Below are 15,862 nucleotides of genomic sequence, written 5' to 3'. Positions count from 1 at the left end.
AAAACCACTGTAGAATTTCTCTCAATAATAAAACCCCTTATAGAATTTGGGCCTAGGAAAAAAGATTCTAATAATATTAGGTTTTTCGCATTAAACTTAGTATAAACATAGTATTCTCTTGTATGAGTGATATCAAATATCATAGACAAATACATTCATTGTAATGAGAGAGATGAGAAAATATTCTAATAATATTGACTTCGCTGGACATAACCCATTTTTTCAGTGAACTGACGTAAATCGCACGTATACTTTTTCTTTGCTATTTATACTATTTGTGTGTGATTGTTTACTTGTTTGGTTTCGATTACTCTTTAGATTGTTTCATGATTAAGCTAGGCCACTAACTGAGTTATCAAGTGAAATCGAGACGAGATAACTAAGTACAAATTAGGAAACTTACTACATAATTCAATCCAAAATATAGCTGTCGCTTTTGCCGAATTGATCATATGTCTTAATTGTAACTGCTTCCACTCTCGTGTACATTTTAAGACCAGTAGTTTCAATAGAACTTGCAATATAAGTTTTGCAGTCCACAAAAAAAGGTGTGTGGTGTTGGGTTTGAGAGCATTAATTTCGATTGGGGCTTCAGTCTTTCAGAGACTTGGAATAACAAAGTCATCGACCGAATGATGTGGGATTGAAAGGAAGAAAGATACATTCAGTTCAGCTAATTGAGATCGATCAGATATGGATATACTGAAAACTGAGGCTTTTCTGAGGCTTTGTGCAACTTTAGTCTTTGTGTTGGCAGCATGTTTAGACCGATTCGATAATCAAACCAAGTTTATCATCTTCTTTGAGAGAAAAATTACGTTCAAGGATTTGAAAGCCCTCCAGTAAGCTCTCTCTAGCTAGCTCTTTAATTAATTATCTCGTACTTGAATTTTTCTTAATTGTTTGTTTAATTGAAATTTATGTGATATTAGAGCTTTGGTCTATGCTGCTTTTGGGGCTGCGGGTTATAATCTTCTTCAACTGAGTAGATGCATTTTCTTCATAAGTTGCTTTCATGGAAATTTGTCCAAGAGGTCTTACAGATATCTTGCTTGGGTTTGTTACTTGTTGGACCAGGTAATTCCTTTACACACACATGAATTTCTTCAAATTGAATAAGGTTTTTTTTTTTTTTTTTTTTTTTTTTGGTGATATATTCACAAAAGAAGTATTTGGTCCTTTTTTTCTGATACTAATGATTTAGTAATATTTGATAAGAAAAAGTTTAAATCATTTTTTTTTATTAATATTAACTAACATTAATAAATAGATAAAAGAGATGATAGTTAATTAAGTAATGAATTCTATATATGTAGGAAATTGATTTCTACTATATTTTTCTCCCCAAACTGATCTGGCAAGACATCACTTCAATCTTGAAAATTTAGAAGGATTGAAGTGATGCATTAAAGAAGTAACTAGCTAAGAAAAAAACGATCAGCAAGGATGGACCTACGTCGAGGCAAGTGGCGGCTGGTGACCCCACTCACCTGATCTCCAGCTGTGTGTTTATTCATTTGCGTTTAATGTGAAGTATCTTCATTTTTTTATTTTTTATTTTCTTGCCAATTAGCTTCCCACTATCAGTTAGTCTCTCTCATGTTATGTCCACCTTTAAACACTTCAAAGTTTATAATTGTTGATTTTCATAGATAACCAATATGTCTAAATTATATATTTGTTATTGTTTAATATGTTTATGAATATTTTAAAAGGTCTATAAAAATAGATAAGAGATTAATAGATAAAGATATGTAACTCATTTAAATAAATGGGTAAAGATAATAATAATAATAAAGAACACTTATATTATATTCAATTTTGAAACTTTAACACCCTTTTTTAATTCATGAAATAATTATAAGTTTATGAAATGAAAATACTATAAATATATATTTCAATTTTGTTACGTATTATTTTTGTAAACTTATTAAATTCCAAATTATTTTCATTAATAATTGAAGATGTCTTGATGTTCTGGAGTTTAAATCTATGGAGAAAACTATATTAAATTCCAAAATATTAAATGCTTTTTCCCATCTAGTTATCACATGAAGCTCAAATCATGAATCTTTGATTATTCAATAAGTAAAACTTAATCTAAAGTATTTTATCTAGCATTGCGTATTTTAGGGCGAAATGTGTTCAAGAATGTGATGTTTAATTGATTAATTAATTAAACAGGTAGTAGTTTACCTTACATTTGCGACGAACTCAGCGGCGATTGAGCAATCAATGCTAGTAGTAACAGGGATGAAGGAATTTCAGTGGACGAAATGGTGCAACAAATACACAAGATTCTGCTTCCAAATCGGGGGAGCAATTTTCTGTTGCTATGTAGCTTGTTGTCTTATGGCTTTTACAACCTTCGTCTCTGCCTTCAATCTGTTTAGACTCTATTCGCCCAAGAAGTTCCTTCGCGTTAAAAACACATGAAGGTCTTTTAATTTTAATTTATAATAAGCTTGATGTAACTTTATATACAAATAATATTTATAAATTCTAATGTATTAGTGTTATCAGAAAACTTTATGCCTTGAAGGAATTTAAAGTTGGCCAAGCACAGTGTGTTGTTCTAAGTGTCATAATTTATTTGAATATTCATTCTTGATTTTGTTAAAAAAAATTATCATCAACTATCTTCATTGTTATATATATATATAATAACATTATATCTAATTTTTTAAGTTGACATATGATAACGCAATGTATTATTTATATGAGAATCAGAGCATTGTTTCAGTTAACAAGATTTTACTTTGATTTAAGAGTAAAAGAAACAAAAAAAAAAAAAAAAAAGCACCGACGGACCTATATACATGACGTAGAACGTCTAACAGATGTATTCTTAAAGAGAGTCGAGCATCAGAAACCCAAACACAAGCAAGTCAACTTAAAACAACCATAACATTTTATCGGGACTCATAAGATATCAACGGCAAACTCGTTTCGAGCTCAATGATATGACAACCTTAACCCCCATTTGGGGGTTATTTTTTAGGCTAAAATTCACTGTTTTGGCATGTTTTGAGATCGTTTAAGTTTTTTGCCCCTTTTTCCTATTTTGTTTAGAGTCCTTTCTTATTTTGTACCTAGTCAACAATCAATATTTCTTCTTTTAATTAATTTGCGTGTTTAATTATGATTTTCTTTCCTTGTTTGATTAGGAGTCTTGTTAGGGTTGGTTGTTATTACCCTATATAAACATATTATTCATTTTACTTCAAACTGTAATACTTAAGTTTCTGTGTTGAGACTTGTCTATCAATTTTAAAGGTATAGTCGAGTGCTAGCCTTGTTGTTACACTAAGTCGTTACATCAGTACAAGTTGAGGGAAAACTGATAAATAATCATATTTTCATTTCACTTTTTAAAATATCATACATTCTTAGCTTTTGATTATTGATTTGTATATTATTTACTACTTTGTTTTTTATGTTGATATAAAATCTCGTTAAAGAGCTTTTAATTAATCTGTTTATCATTATATATTATTTAGTTTTCACTTTCTTTTCTTCATGATTTTTTGCCTTACTCTACTTGGAATTAATTACTAATATCTCAATAGCTATTAGAACAAAACAAATTTGAAGAATATAATGCAGTTTTCTGATATAAATTTTCAAATTTGATATTTTTATAACATAAAAAATAGTTCATGTCATATAAAATTTCTTTAAATTTTAATATTTCTATGGTGTCTCGTCTCATATAAATTTATGAGTCTGCTACTGAAAAAATGTCAACATCCTTGTATTACAACAATATCCATTATGATATATCCTAAATTTTGATCAACAACATATGCTTCAATACTATATATATTATCAAAGGTGGATCCAACTTAGTTTTGGGTAGGCCATGACCCATTCTTAATTTTTTTTTTAAATACTAATATGTACAATTTTTGGATTTTGGCTCAACTTAACAAAAATATTAATGGATAAAAATATTAATATCTAATTAGTTTTTATTTTGATTCATCGTAACAGAAATTTCTAGATCTATTATTGTATATTATGGTAAAACATTTTTACAATAGTGAAAGATTTGAAATGTAATTTGAATATTTATACTCATTCTTAATGTCATAGTCGTCTGTTGGAGGATGATGATGAGTCTATTACTAATTTAATTCTGTAAGCTACTTGTTCAACAATGAAGTTAAAACTGATGGGTGGGTCCCGTAAAAGACGAGGGTTGCATTGATTTCTTTAGGCATACGTGCCTGCAAATTAGAGAAATTGGTTCAATTTTTATCCACATTCTATTAAGGAACACTCGGATAATTTTTGGGCGGTTCAAATGCTTTCAACAAGAATATTGTTATTTGAGTCCCGCCTAGGGGTGTAAACAAGTCAAGTCGAGTCAAGTTTTAGGCTTAACGAGCTCGGCTCATGTGCTACAGGTTCGAGCTCGAGCTCGAATTCGAGCTTTAAGCCTGTCAAGTTAAGAAAAAGGGGCTCGAACCGGCTCGCGAGCTTGGCTCGATCAGCTCAGTAAGATACATATTCAAAATTCTTCCCAGCTCATGAAATATTTTTAACAAAAACAGTTTACTCACCAAATTCTTCCTTCAATTTCCAACCGACAACAGCAAGAACACGTGATTAGGGGTATCACTTTCACGGTGGACCGAAGATTTGAGAGTTGAAGTGGATTTGGGAGTTTACGGTTTGCGTCGATTTGGGGGTGAAGAAATTGTTTCAATGTTTGCGAGATGGAGTTGTCGTTTCTCCAACTGGTTTTTCGATCGGTGACGGCAACAAGGCGGGTTGAAATTGGCTGATTCACGGTGAAGAGGTTTAGGGTTCGTTTGGTTAGTGTTTGCGATTGGGGGGAAACTGATTTGGGGGAGAAACTGTTGTGTTTTACTATTTTTTAGTTAGGGAGTAAATGTCATTTTTTGAAGTTTTTTAAAAGTGCAACTTTATTATCTGCCCCACATGGTTTATAAAACTAACCCAAAAGTCTCTACGAGTTCGAGCCACACCAGGCTCGCGAGCTCACGAGTCGAGCCTCCCCACTCACCACGAGTCGAGCTCTTAACGAGCTTCAAATGAGTCAAGTCGAGCCGGCTCGTGAGTCGCTCGACTCGTTTGACAGCCTTAGTCTCGCCTAAACTTTAAGAAAGTTACCTCTCCCCTTGTGGTCGGATGACAAACCTTTGAGTCATTGGGGTTAGTTATACGCAATGGGTCTTTTCTTCGAGTTATAGGAGATGTAGCTACTACATTTATATAATTACCTTGATTTATTAGGCTTGTCGGGTGTTTCATGACCTTGAGGATTATGCAGACTCCAATGTGGACTTAGATACCTCATATACTTTAAAAAAAAAAATTAAAAAAAAAATTAAGTAACCCTTATTATTAATTTTTTAAAATTTTAAAATATATTGTATATACAAAATTATCAAAAGAAACTATTTATAGAAATAACTCTTTACAAGTTTTTCCAGTTTTTGAAAAATTTAAAACATCCTGAAATTCTCAAATAAGAATTTTATTTATTTTAAACATCACGTAAACTTTATAGAATTTTTAAGAAACTCTTCCAAAATCCTTTATCTCTAATTTGATCCCCTTCATCTAAAAACTTTTGGTTCAACTAAACCACTTTAATTACTGGTTTTGTTTGCTTTTAGGGTTTCCAGTATCCACAACTACTTCTAAACCACCGATTAATTTTAGTAAGAATCTCATTCACTTTTTAAGAAGTAATCAAAACAATAATAATAATAATAAAAGTATAATGATGATTTCTTTTTCAATGAAATCTTATTATTTAATGTTTGTTGTTTCTCCTCCATAGTTAGAAATAAGAGAATTAGATTAAAAAGATTAAGTAAAGGATAATCTTGGAATATATTAAAAAATCTCTTTAAATATAAATTCTTTTTTTTTTTTTTTAATCAATATAAGGCTTACAAAGAGTTTAAGTTGGGTTTGAAAAACACCACTCTTTCAACAATTGCTACTACAAATGACACTACACAAAAAGCCTATTGGGAAATATGAGATTAGCTTAATATGGGCTATATAAAATTAACGTTTCCACACCTATGAACTAAATTAGGCCCATTTATGGCGAAATTGGGCTATCATAGGGCCTGTTTCACGTTGTTGCTGTTCTTCTTCATCTTTTACCAAATTAACAAAATAATAATAATAAAAAAAATAAAAAAACTGATAAATATTATGTAATCTTCATTTTATATTATTAAAAGGGAAGCGATTTTTTAGTTCCAATCAAATTGACAGTAGCCCTTATCTATGATATTTAAAATAAAAAAACTTCTTTAGAGCCCATTTAGTCTCGAAAATAGCCCTATTTAGTTAGAGTTTTTGTTTGTGCCCTTTTTCCCTTAATTCAAACTCAATAAAGGTTTTTGTTTACACCATTTTTTCACAATTTCAAACTTAACTATGGTTTTTATATACATCACTTTTCTCCAATTTTTTAATTAAGTTTTTTTGTTTCTAACCCTTTTTCTGAATTTCAAATTTATTTTTTCTTCTTTATATTCAGATTCATCTCATAGTGTGATTATTTTCTCCATAATTGTAGTGATATATTTTCATCAAACAAATAAATATTTGAAATAAAAATAAAATGTTTCAATGATTTAGAAATATAGAAAATGTTAAAAATTAAAACTAAAATATAAAATAGAATATGAGTGTTTTTAAAAATTATTATGTCATTTTTAGTAATTTGATGAGGACAAAAAATCACTTTCCTTATAAAAACCCGTTTAAGAAGGAATGCCACTGAAATTTACATCCTTTTTATTTTCTTCTAATCTTCATTATTACAACTCTGTGTTCTCCCCACCATATTTATCAATTCTAAATCTTTTAATAACTCTAACATTTATGTTTATTAACAGGCCGACCCAAGGGGTAGGCAGGTGAGGCACCTGCCTACGGCCCAAAAAAAAGGGCCAAAAAGGGGCCCAAAATTATTTTAAGTTTTTTTTAAATAGATTTACAGAAATGCTATTGGGTCTAAAAAAATTTATAATTTTTATCCAAACCGGTCAAAAAGGTAAAAAGGTCAAAAATGCCCAAATTCATTATAATTTTTTTACATAAATTAAAAAAAAAAAACCATGTTTCATATTTTCCACTCACACCCCTGAATTAACTAAAATAGTTATTTACATGTCTAAAATTTCAAAACACCCATGCAATCTCTAATATGATGAAAACATTGCATCTCCACCCCTCTATATCGCCATAGTGCCGCCGCTGGCATTAAAGTGATGATTCCGATAAATTTTCTCATCAAAATTGACTAGATTCATCACTTTATCATTTTCCAAATGTTTTCCTAGCCTTGATAACGCCCAATTTGGCCGATTTTTGCCAACTTTTGCAACCCATTTTCATTCTCCACCGCATGCAACAACCATTTCTGGCACGTATTGGCTGTCGTTGACCTTCCCCGACACCACCATCTTCCTCCCCTCAGCTCTCTCTCCAAAACCCCTCACTTACCTGGCCCTGGTACCCTGCCCTACCATCCACCTCTCCTAATCAGTTTTGAATTTTTTTTTTCAATTGGGTTTGTTGATGATTTTTGGTTTTGTGTTTTATGGTAATTGTGATCTCTTTGGTAATTGGTTGATTAGAGTTGTTCACTTGTTTGTATGGGATGATTTATAGAGTTGATTGATTGTTTTTGGTGTATTTGAGTTTCGGCTGTGGTGGACTAGTGGTGGTTTGGCGGGCTGGTGTTGGGAAAGAAGAAGCGGCTTGGGTGGTGGATTGGAAATTGGAATGGGGTGGTTTGGAATTTAGCCATTAAGGGTGTGAATTTGCAATTTAGGAAACCAGGCTACCAACTGTGATTTCAATAAACCTTGATTGGGTATATGTCGTTTACTTTGTAATTTCCCAATTCCTATCAATCCTACCTTCTGCCGCCTATCTCTGTAAGCTTGAAACACATTGCTGGTTTTCCATTGAGATACCTTACTTGCTGCAATCTTTAAATGTCGAATCACAATCTCCTCTCTCTCCCAAATCCAAATGACAACCTCTTATATCAATTCATTTATCTAGTTATCACTCATTTTACTGAAAAAAAATCCAGTGTTCTCATTTTTTACTCTTACTCTCTTAGCATTCTCAACTCATTTTGCTCTCAAGTCTCAACTTTCTCATCTCTTGTCTCTCAGTTTTCTCATCTCTATAAACGAAAATTTCTCAAGTGAATGTGTGATTTACATTATTGTTTTTATGCAGGGTAATATTAAGGGCTCTAAATCATTTTACTCTTAGCATTCGCAATTCATTTTACTTTATATTTGATCTAGTGAATGTGTGATTTACATTATTATTTTTACGCAAGGTAATAATATAAGATTTTATAGTTTTAGGACAGTAGAAAGCAAAATCAGGAGCATAAATTAGGTGCTAAAGTTCCTTCTTAATTTTTATAATTATTTTTATTTTAGCAAAATAATATTAAGGTGCTCTCAATTATTTATTCTTTGAATAGAAATGTCTACTAGGAAGTATGAATCTGAATTTGAAAAACGTAAGGAAAAAAAAAAGGATAGAAGAACTAATTCAATCCTAAAAAGGTGCACTTGATAGATTTGTTATTAATACGAAACATTAAATGCTAGGAAAACCAAATGAAGATTTAAATGAAAAATCAATTGAAAGTTGTGAAGAAATTTTTAAAGATAACAATTTAAATTCATCAAATATTAGTGAAGAATATCATGAAAATTTAGAAGAGATTTTTTCGACAAAAATGAAAATATTAATGATAAAGATGAAACAACTATTAAAAATATTTATGATCCGGTACACTGGAATAATTTAGACACAAGCTTATGTGATTTATTAGTTAAGAAAGGTCCAATTAGACAAGTTTTAGATTTTCCAAGAGATGAAAATTCTAGACGCCTTTCTATAATTCATTACATTCAAAAATTATCAAATGGAGAAAAACATGATAGAAAATGGCTAGTATATTCAAAAGAATTAGATAAAGTATTTTGTTTTTGTTGTAAATTATTTAGTTTAAAATCAAATGCAATTCAATTAGCAAATGAAGGGTGTGGAGATTGGAAAAATCTTAGTGCCAAGCTTAAAAGTCACGAAAAAAGCAATGAACATGCCATAAATAGGAACATTTGGGTTGATGTTGAGATGAGATTGCTTAAAAACAAAATAATTGATAAATGTTTACCAGAGAAAATAAATAAAGAGAAAGAGCATTGGAAGAATGTACTATTAAGAATTATAGCGGTTGTAAAAAAATCTTTCAAAAAATAATTTGGCATTTTGTGGTACAAATGAGAAGATTTATCAAGAAAATAATGGAATTTTTTTTAATTTAATTGAAATGATTGCTGAGTTTGATCCAATAATGCTAGAACACCTTAGACATATTTAAAATGGAGAAATTCATAGTCGTTATCTTGGTCATAATATACAAAATGAGTTGATAAATATTTTAGCATTAGAAATAAGAAATACAATTATTAAAAAAATCAAAGAATCAAAATATTTTTCAGTTATACTTGATTGTACCCCAGATACAAGTCATCAAGAACAAATGTCACTTATATTAAGATGTGTAGATATTTCAATAAGTCCAATAAAAATGGAAGAGTACTTTATAGATTTTATAAAAGTGGATGATACTTCTAGTCAAGGTCTTTTTAATATACTCACAACTATGCTAAAAAATCTTGAACTTGATGTAAATAATGTGAGAGGATAAGGATAGGATAACGGGTCCAATATGAAAGGTAAACAACAAGGTGTGCAAAAAAGATTATTAGATATAAATTCTAGAACATTTTAGACACCATATGGTTGTCATAGTCTTAATTTAGTTCTTTGTGATATGGTTAATTCATGTGCTGATGGCATTACATTTTTTTTGGAGTGACACAATGCATATACTGTTTGCTTTTTCTACAAAACAATGGAAAATTTTGCAAGATCATGTTTCTAATTTGACACTTAAGCCATTATCACAAACATGTTGGGAAAGTCGTGTTGAAAGTGTTAAAGCAATACAATTTCAAGCTCCACAAATAAGAGATGATTTATATCAATTAGCAGAAACTAGTGAAGATCCTAAAACAAAAAGTGAAGCTATTTCTTTAGTAACATATGAGATTGAAAATTTTGAATTTCTATTAGACATGATTATTTGATATGAAATGTTATTTGCTGTTAATACGATTAGTAAATATTTACAATCTAAAAATATAGACATTGTTATTGCAACAAATCAGTTGAAAGGTTTTGTTTCATTTTTTGAAAAATATAGAGAAACTGGGTTTACATTTTTTATGATTTCGACTAAATAGATTGCAGAGCAAATGAATATAAAACCAAAATTTCGTGAAAAACGTACAATAAAGAGAAAAAAAAAACAATTTGATGAGAATGAAAATGAAGAGATGAAATTGTCTGTTGAAGAATTTTCTAGAATAAATTATTTCACATATTTAGTTGATCATGTCATTTCCTCACTTCAAAGTAGGTTTGAACAATTTGAAATATATAGTAATAATTTTGGTTTCCTTTATAATATAGAAAAGTTAAGATTGCTCGATGATGATAATTTGATGAAAATTGTTTAAACCTTGAAAATTTTTTAAAACATGACATGCTCTCTGATATTGATAGTTTAGATTTATATTCAGAACTAAAAGTTTTAAAAGAAATTATAAACGTGGAAATTAAAATACCACTTGAGATACTAGATTTTATTAAAAAGGCAAATTCTTTTCCAAATGCATGTATAGTTTATAGAATACTATTAACTATTCATGTTACTGTAGCTTTAGCAGAAAGAAGTTTTTCAAAATTAAAGTTACTAAAATTTTATTTGCGTTCAATCATCATGTCACAAGAAAGATTAGGTAATATAACTATATTATCAATTGAAAAAGATTTGATTTTTAAATTTGAATATAAAAATATAATTAGTGATTTTACATTTCAAAAGGCAAGAAAAATAAATTTGAAATAATCTTTTAATATATATTATATTATTAAAAGGGTTCTAAAGTAACTTTTGCCTAAGGTCAAAAATATTTTTGAGATGGCCATGTGATTATACTCCTTCGTCGTCATTATAAACTTTGGTGATCTTACAAAATGGGATTTCTCGTACGTACGGGAGAAAGGAAGAATACACACTATGTTGAAGTGTATGTGATTCTTCGATTCTTAAGAATTACATGTATATTTATTTGACCACAAGAAACTGCCCAAGCTAGAAGGAAGCTTTCTATTAAAAACAAAACAAAACAAAATAAAATCATGTGCAAGAAAGCACATGGGATGGAGAACAAGAACCCGTAGAACAAGACATACGTTTATCCAAATTTAAATCGATCAGATTAATTAAATCTTATTTATGCTACGGCTATATGAAACTCCTTAATTAGACACACCAGTTTTAATTAATCAAAACTGTCGTTTAGCTAAAACCATTGTTCAATAATTGAACTATTAACAATGTTATGTTCTTTTTCAAAAATTAGACTTTAAATATACATAAAATCTTTATCATGCATTTCTTTGTCGTTGAGGTTCATATATCATCGTCAAACCAACATATTGCCTATTTGTTTTGTTCATATACTTTAAGTTGCATCTTATTGATGCTTGATTTTGACAGCAATAACTTGCACATGTAAAGTGCTAAACTGCTCTTAGAAATCACACTTGAATTATTAGGATAATCAAATGCAAAGACTAAATAATATGAGAGATGGTTTTTGAAGTGGTTTAGATGCTTAAAGCGAATCTTACGTCCACTGTTCTTTTATATATAAGAAATTACAAGAGGTCGCGTATAGCGAACAGCGAGCAGAGGTACAATAACTGAGTATTCAGATAGAATCTCAAGTCAGTCTCTTTCTCGTAGGTTATCTTTGCTCTGAAAGTTGAAGATTACAATCAGAATGAGGTTTTAGTATCAGAATCCCGAAAATGAGAGGGGGAGTCCTTTATTTATAGTAGAGGAATTCAAGGTAATGATTACAAATCTGCAAGTGGGTAGGTACCGTGCAAGTCCTTCCTTGTGTCCCATTGACTGATAACTTAGGAAATACCCTCAAATTACCTAAGGTTTGGACAGGTGTGCGACTCTTATTCACTCATAGACAAAACCTGAATTCGTCAAGTCGATGACAACCATATTCCTCTTGTCTTGGGGCAACGTAGCAACTCCTGGATGGCGCAAAGCCTTCCTGAACTCTGATTAGTGCTTACTAATATAAGCTTATGTCAGCCTTGACTTTTTAGGCATAATAGAAGCTCCTCAGTTCTTAAGGTTCAAGGATTGAATCTTGAGAACTTCATGATTATATCGCGACCTGACTTATTACGAGGAGTATTTGCTCGAACTATCAGTTGAAGACAACCACATTGTTAAAAACGACATGAGGCTGATGGCTTAACTCGACCAGTGAACTGAATGAAGGTCACAACATGGATCTTCGAGAGTTACACAAGCAACCTGAGGTGATTGTTCCGAAAGGTTCAACGACCCATGGCGGATCTTGTTTAATGCTATAATGATGTGTTTTGAACTCTATCTGTCTTTTGCGACCTCAAAATACTTAGGACATTTTGTTGTCGAAAGTTGAGAATCACTTCGCTTCGAGTTTATTAGACTGAAGTGAAGAAAAGATGCTGAGTTTAACAAGGGATATTAGACTGAAGTGAAGAAAAGACGCTGAAGTATGTGTGTGAGGGTTAGTTTTGTAAAGTAACTATGTTTAGTTTTTACCAATACAGTGCGTTTAAGACTGAAGATGTATAAAGTAGCTTAGCTTCGTCTTCTAGTTTGTTAAGAAAAATATTGTTACTGGTTTTAGCATCAGAGTTACGCATCTCTTTCCCCTGTTTTTTTTCTTTTCTGGTTTCTTGTTTTTCTTGAAAGTACCTTAAGATCTTTTTCATGGTATCAGAGCCGTAGACAAGCGTCAAATGGCAAATTCAAGTCCCGATTTCTCAAATATTTCCTCTAAAGTTGAGAATGAACCACTTGACAGTGGAAATACTCAACATTCTACAGCTCAGTCTTCTCTTCCAACAATAACGGTGAAATTAGTGGAACGAAATTATAGTTACTGGCGTTCTCAAGTCTTACCAGCACTGGCTTCGCATGAATTGGATGGATTTGTTACTGGAACAAAGGTTTGCCCTCCTATGTTTCAACTGGAAAAGTCAGAACAAAGTGAGCTGGTGGTGAAGAAATCAAACCCTAAATGCTTCAGTTGGAAACGAACAGATCAGTTTCTGGTAAGCTGGTTACTGTCCTCTATCTCTGAATCGATGTTTAGACATGTATCTAAATGCATCAGTGCTTATGAAATCTGGAATACGCTAGAGTTGCATTTTCAGTCATTTTCAAAAGCTCGAACTCTGTATCTGAGAAATTTATTGCAAACTATGAAAAAGGATTCTCAAAGTGTGAATGAATATGTGTTAAGAATGAGAGAAATAGGAGATGAATTAGTTGCTAGTGGTGTGAATATTGAAGATGAAGAACTGTTACTGTATATTTTAGATGGCTTGGGTCCAGAGTATGACGCCGTTGTTGCTAATTTGGTATCTAATGCTAGTCAGACCTCTTTTCAAGAAGCGTTATTTCTTTTACACAAACACGAGATGAGATTAGAAAGACATAATAGTACTTTGCTGAATTTTCATGAGCAAATGTCCTCAGCTCTAATAGCTTCTAAGACAAACTTCCCCGACGGTTTTGGTGGAATGTCTAATAGGAATTCTTTACCCAACAATCATGGATCTGGATCTGGAGATGCTAGTTTTATTCCTCAGTCAATAGGCACTGGTTTTGTTCATCAGTCAGTAGGTACTGGAGTTGCTCCTCAACAGGCTCAATCTGTAAATTTTGGACATATAGGACTTCCTCAATAGCCTCAATACTTTGGTAATACAACATTTGGTGCTGGTGGTCATTCGTTTTTCAACAGAGGCAGAGGAAGGGGGCGAGGATACTCAAGACCTCGTCTAATGTGTCAGGTTTGTGGCAAACCAGGACACTCAGCATTGAACTGCTATCATCGATTTGATCAAGAGTATCAAGGATTCACAGCAACCAATTACAATCCACCTAATCAGCAAGTGTCCTATAATCAGTCCATGCACACTCAGCATTCTATTCCAACACAGTCAGCAGAATCTGCTCAAGCTTTGTTTGCTGGAACAAGTTTTCCAGTTAGACCTTCCTTTAATCAGTCAATTGGTGGTTTTCATGATTACTCTGGCTTTGAACATTCATCCTTGAATAATGTGCCTACAGGGGTATCTCAACAACAACATAACTCACATGGATCTGTTCTTCAAAATAATGTACTTGGTCGTGCTACTATGTCTTCTAGTAATGCTGATGGTGTTATCAATCCTGGAACCAGTAATCTGAACATTGCCTATCCTCAAATGATCAATGATCAATCATGGTATATGGACTCCGGGGCATCGAACCACATGACAGCTTGCTATAACATTCTACCAATATACAACATCCTAATTATACAGGGCATACCACATACAGTGAATTTTGCAAAAGAAGACAACGCACAACCAGCAGTCGTATTTCCCATCCATTCCAAAATTTTCTTAACTCCTGCAAATAGTTGTACGACACTCATCTTTTCTTCAATGATCAAACTGCAATCAAATGACAAACATACTAAAAGCTTTACGAACAACTTATAGCACTGCAAGTAAATCAGGTAACAGACATGGAGTATTCTGAAACTCTAATATCAAATGACTGAATTTATAACTAATTTAAAGAGACTGTACTACGAAATTATCCAAACAACCCCAAAAGTTTTTACTATCATTTTCACCTACCTTGTTTATTTTTGTTGGTCTCAAAGTTCATGCCTTATGGTCTTATGGAGTCCAACTCTGTCTTCTCTAAACAGAATCTGAATACTGTTCAAATAATAGGAAAAATTCCACATGCAGAATTTCTGAATAAAATTCTATGACAGTCCATGCATATTAATTGACCTTTGTATTAATGTNTAGTTTATGTTGACGATATACTAGTTACCGGCAATGATGATCAGCTTATAGCTCAAGTAATCAAGGATTTGAATAGTCAATTTGCCCTTAAAGTCATGGGTTCTTTTAGTTATTTTCTTGGATTTGAAGTTCAGCGAAACAATTCAGGTCTGTTGCTTACCCAAACGAAGTATGCAAATGATCTGTTGGAGAAAGCAAAAATGGCAGATTCTAAACCTTGTGTTACTCCTATGGCACTTGGTACAAAACTTGGGAAAGAAGATGGAGATGTGTTTGATCAACCGACATTATATCGAAGTATTGTTGGTGGCCTACAGTATCTGACGTTATCTAGACCAGACATAGCTTTTACTGTAAATAAATTGAGCCAGTTCTTGCAACAACCTACTGTTGTTCACTGGACTGCATGTAAACGGGTCTTGCGATATATTAAAGGCACTTTGGAGTATGGCTTGCTGTTTAAACCCCATAAGTTTCTTCATTTAGAAGCCTATGCTGATGCGGATTGGGCAAGTGACATCAATGACCGCAGATCAACTACTGGATATGCTGTATTTCTTGGGAATAATCTAGTGCAATGGAGTTCAAAGAAACAGAAGGTTGTGTCTCTATCCTCTACTGAAGCTGAATACAGGGCATTAAGTCAAGTAGCAACTAAAGTTGTATGGGTTCAGCATCTCTTTAAAGAACTGGGTATTGATCTCTCACACACACCTATTATATGGTGTGATAATATGAGTGCTGGAGCTTTATCCTCCAACCCAGTTTTTCATGCACGCACTAAGCATATAGAAATCGACGTACA

At 32.0% G+C, this 15,862-nt stretch overlaps 1 protein-coding gene across 1 annotated transcript; it reads left to right on the top strand.

Annotated features, from left to right (window-relative positions):
- Window positions 1-539: 539 nt before the first annotated feature.
- LOC116109464 (CASP-like protein 2C1) lies at window positions 540-2,575 on the top strand. Its single transcript, XM_031395679.1, has 3 exons — window positions 540-842; window positions 933-1,077; window positions 2,185-2,575. The coding sequence occupies exons 1-3, from the start codon at window positions 694-696 to the stop codon at window positions 2,434-2,436; spliced, it is 546 nt and encodes a 181-aa protein (XP_031251539.1). The 5' UTR covers window positions 540-693; the 3' UTR covers window positions 2,437-2,575.
- The last annotated feature ends 13,287 nt before the right edge of the window (window positions 2,576-15,862 follow it).

The sequence above is a fragment of the Pistacia vera genome, unplaced genomic scaffold (assembly GCF_008641045.1).
Source record: "Pistacia vera cultivar Batoury unplaced genomic scaffold, PisVer_v2 Contig58, whole genome shotgun sequence".
Classification (NCBI taxonomy): domain Eukaryota; kingdom Viridiplantae; phylum Streptophyta; class Magnoliopsida; order Sapindales; family Anacardiaceae; genus Pistacia; species Pistacia vera.
The sequence above is the reverse complement of the archived record's forward strand: the minus strand, read 5'-3'. Positions and strand labels throughout refer to the sequence as shown.

Excerpts from the sequence above, each read along its gene's own strand:
- LOC116109464 (XM_031395679.1), top strand. The coding sequence starts at position 694 with ATGGATATACTGAAAACTGAGGCTTTTCTGAGGCTTTGTGCAACTTTA. Across the intron at positions 843-932 it reads AAGGATTTGAAAGCCCTCCA|AGCTTTGGTCTATGCTGCTT; the intron begins GTAAGCTCTCTC and ends ATGTGATATTAG. Across the intron at positions 1,078-2,184 it reads TTTGTTACTTGTTGGACCAG|GTAGTAGTTTACCTTACATT; the intron begins GTAATTCCTTTA and ends TTAATTAAACAG.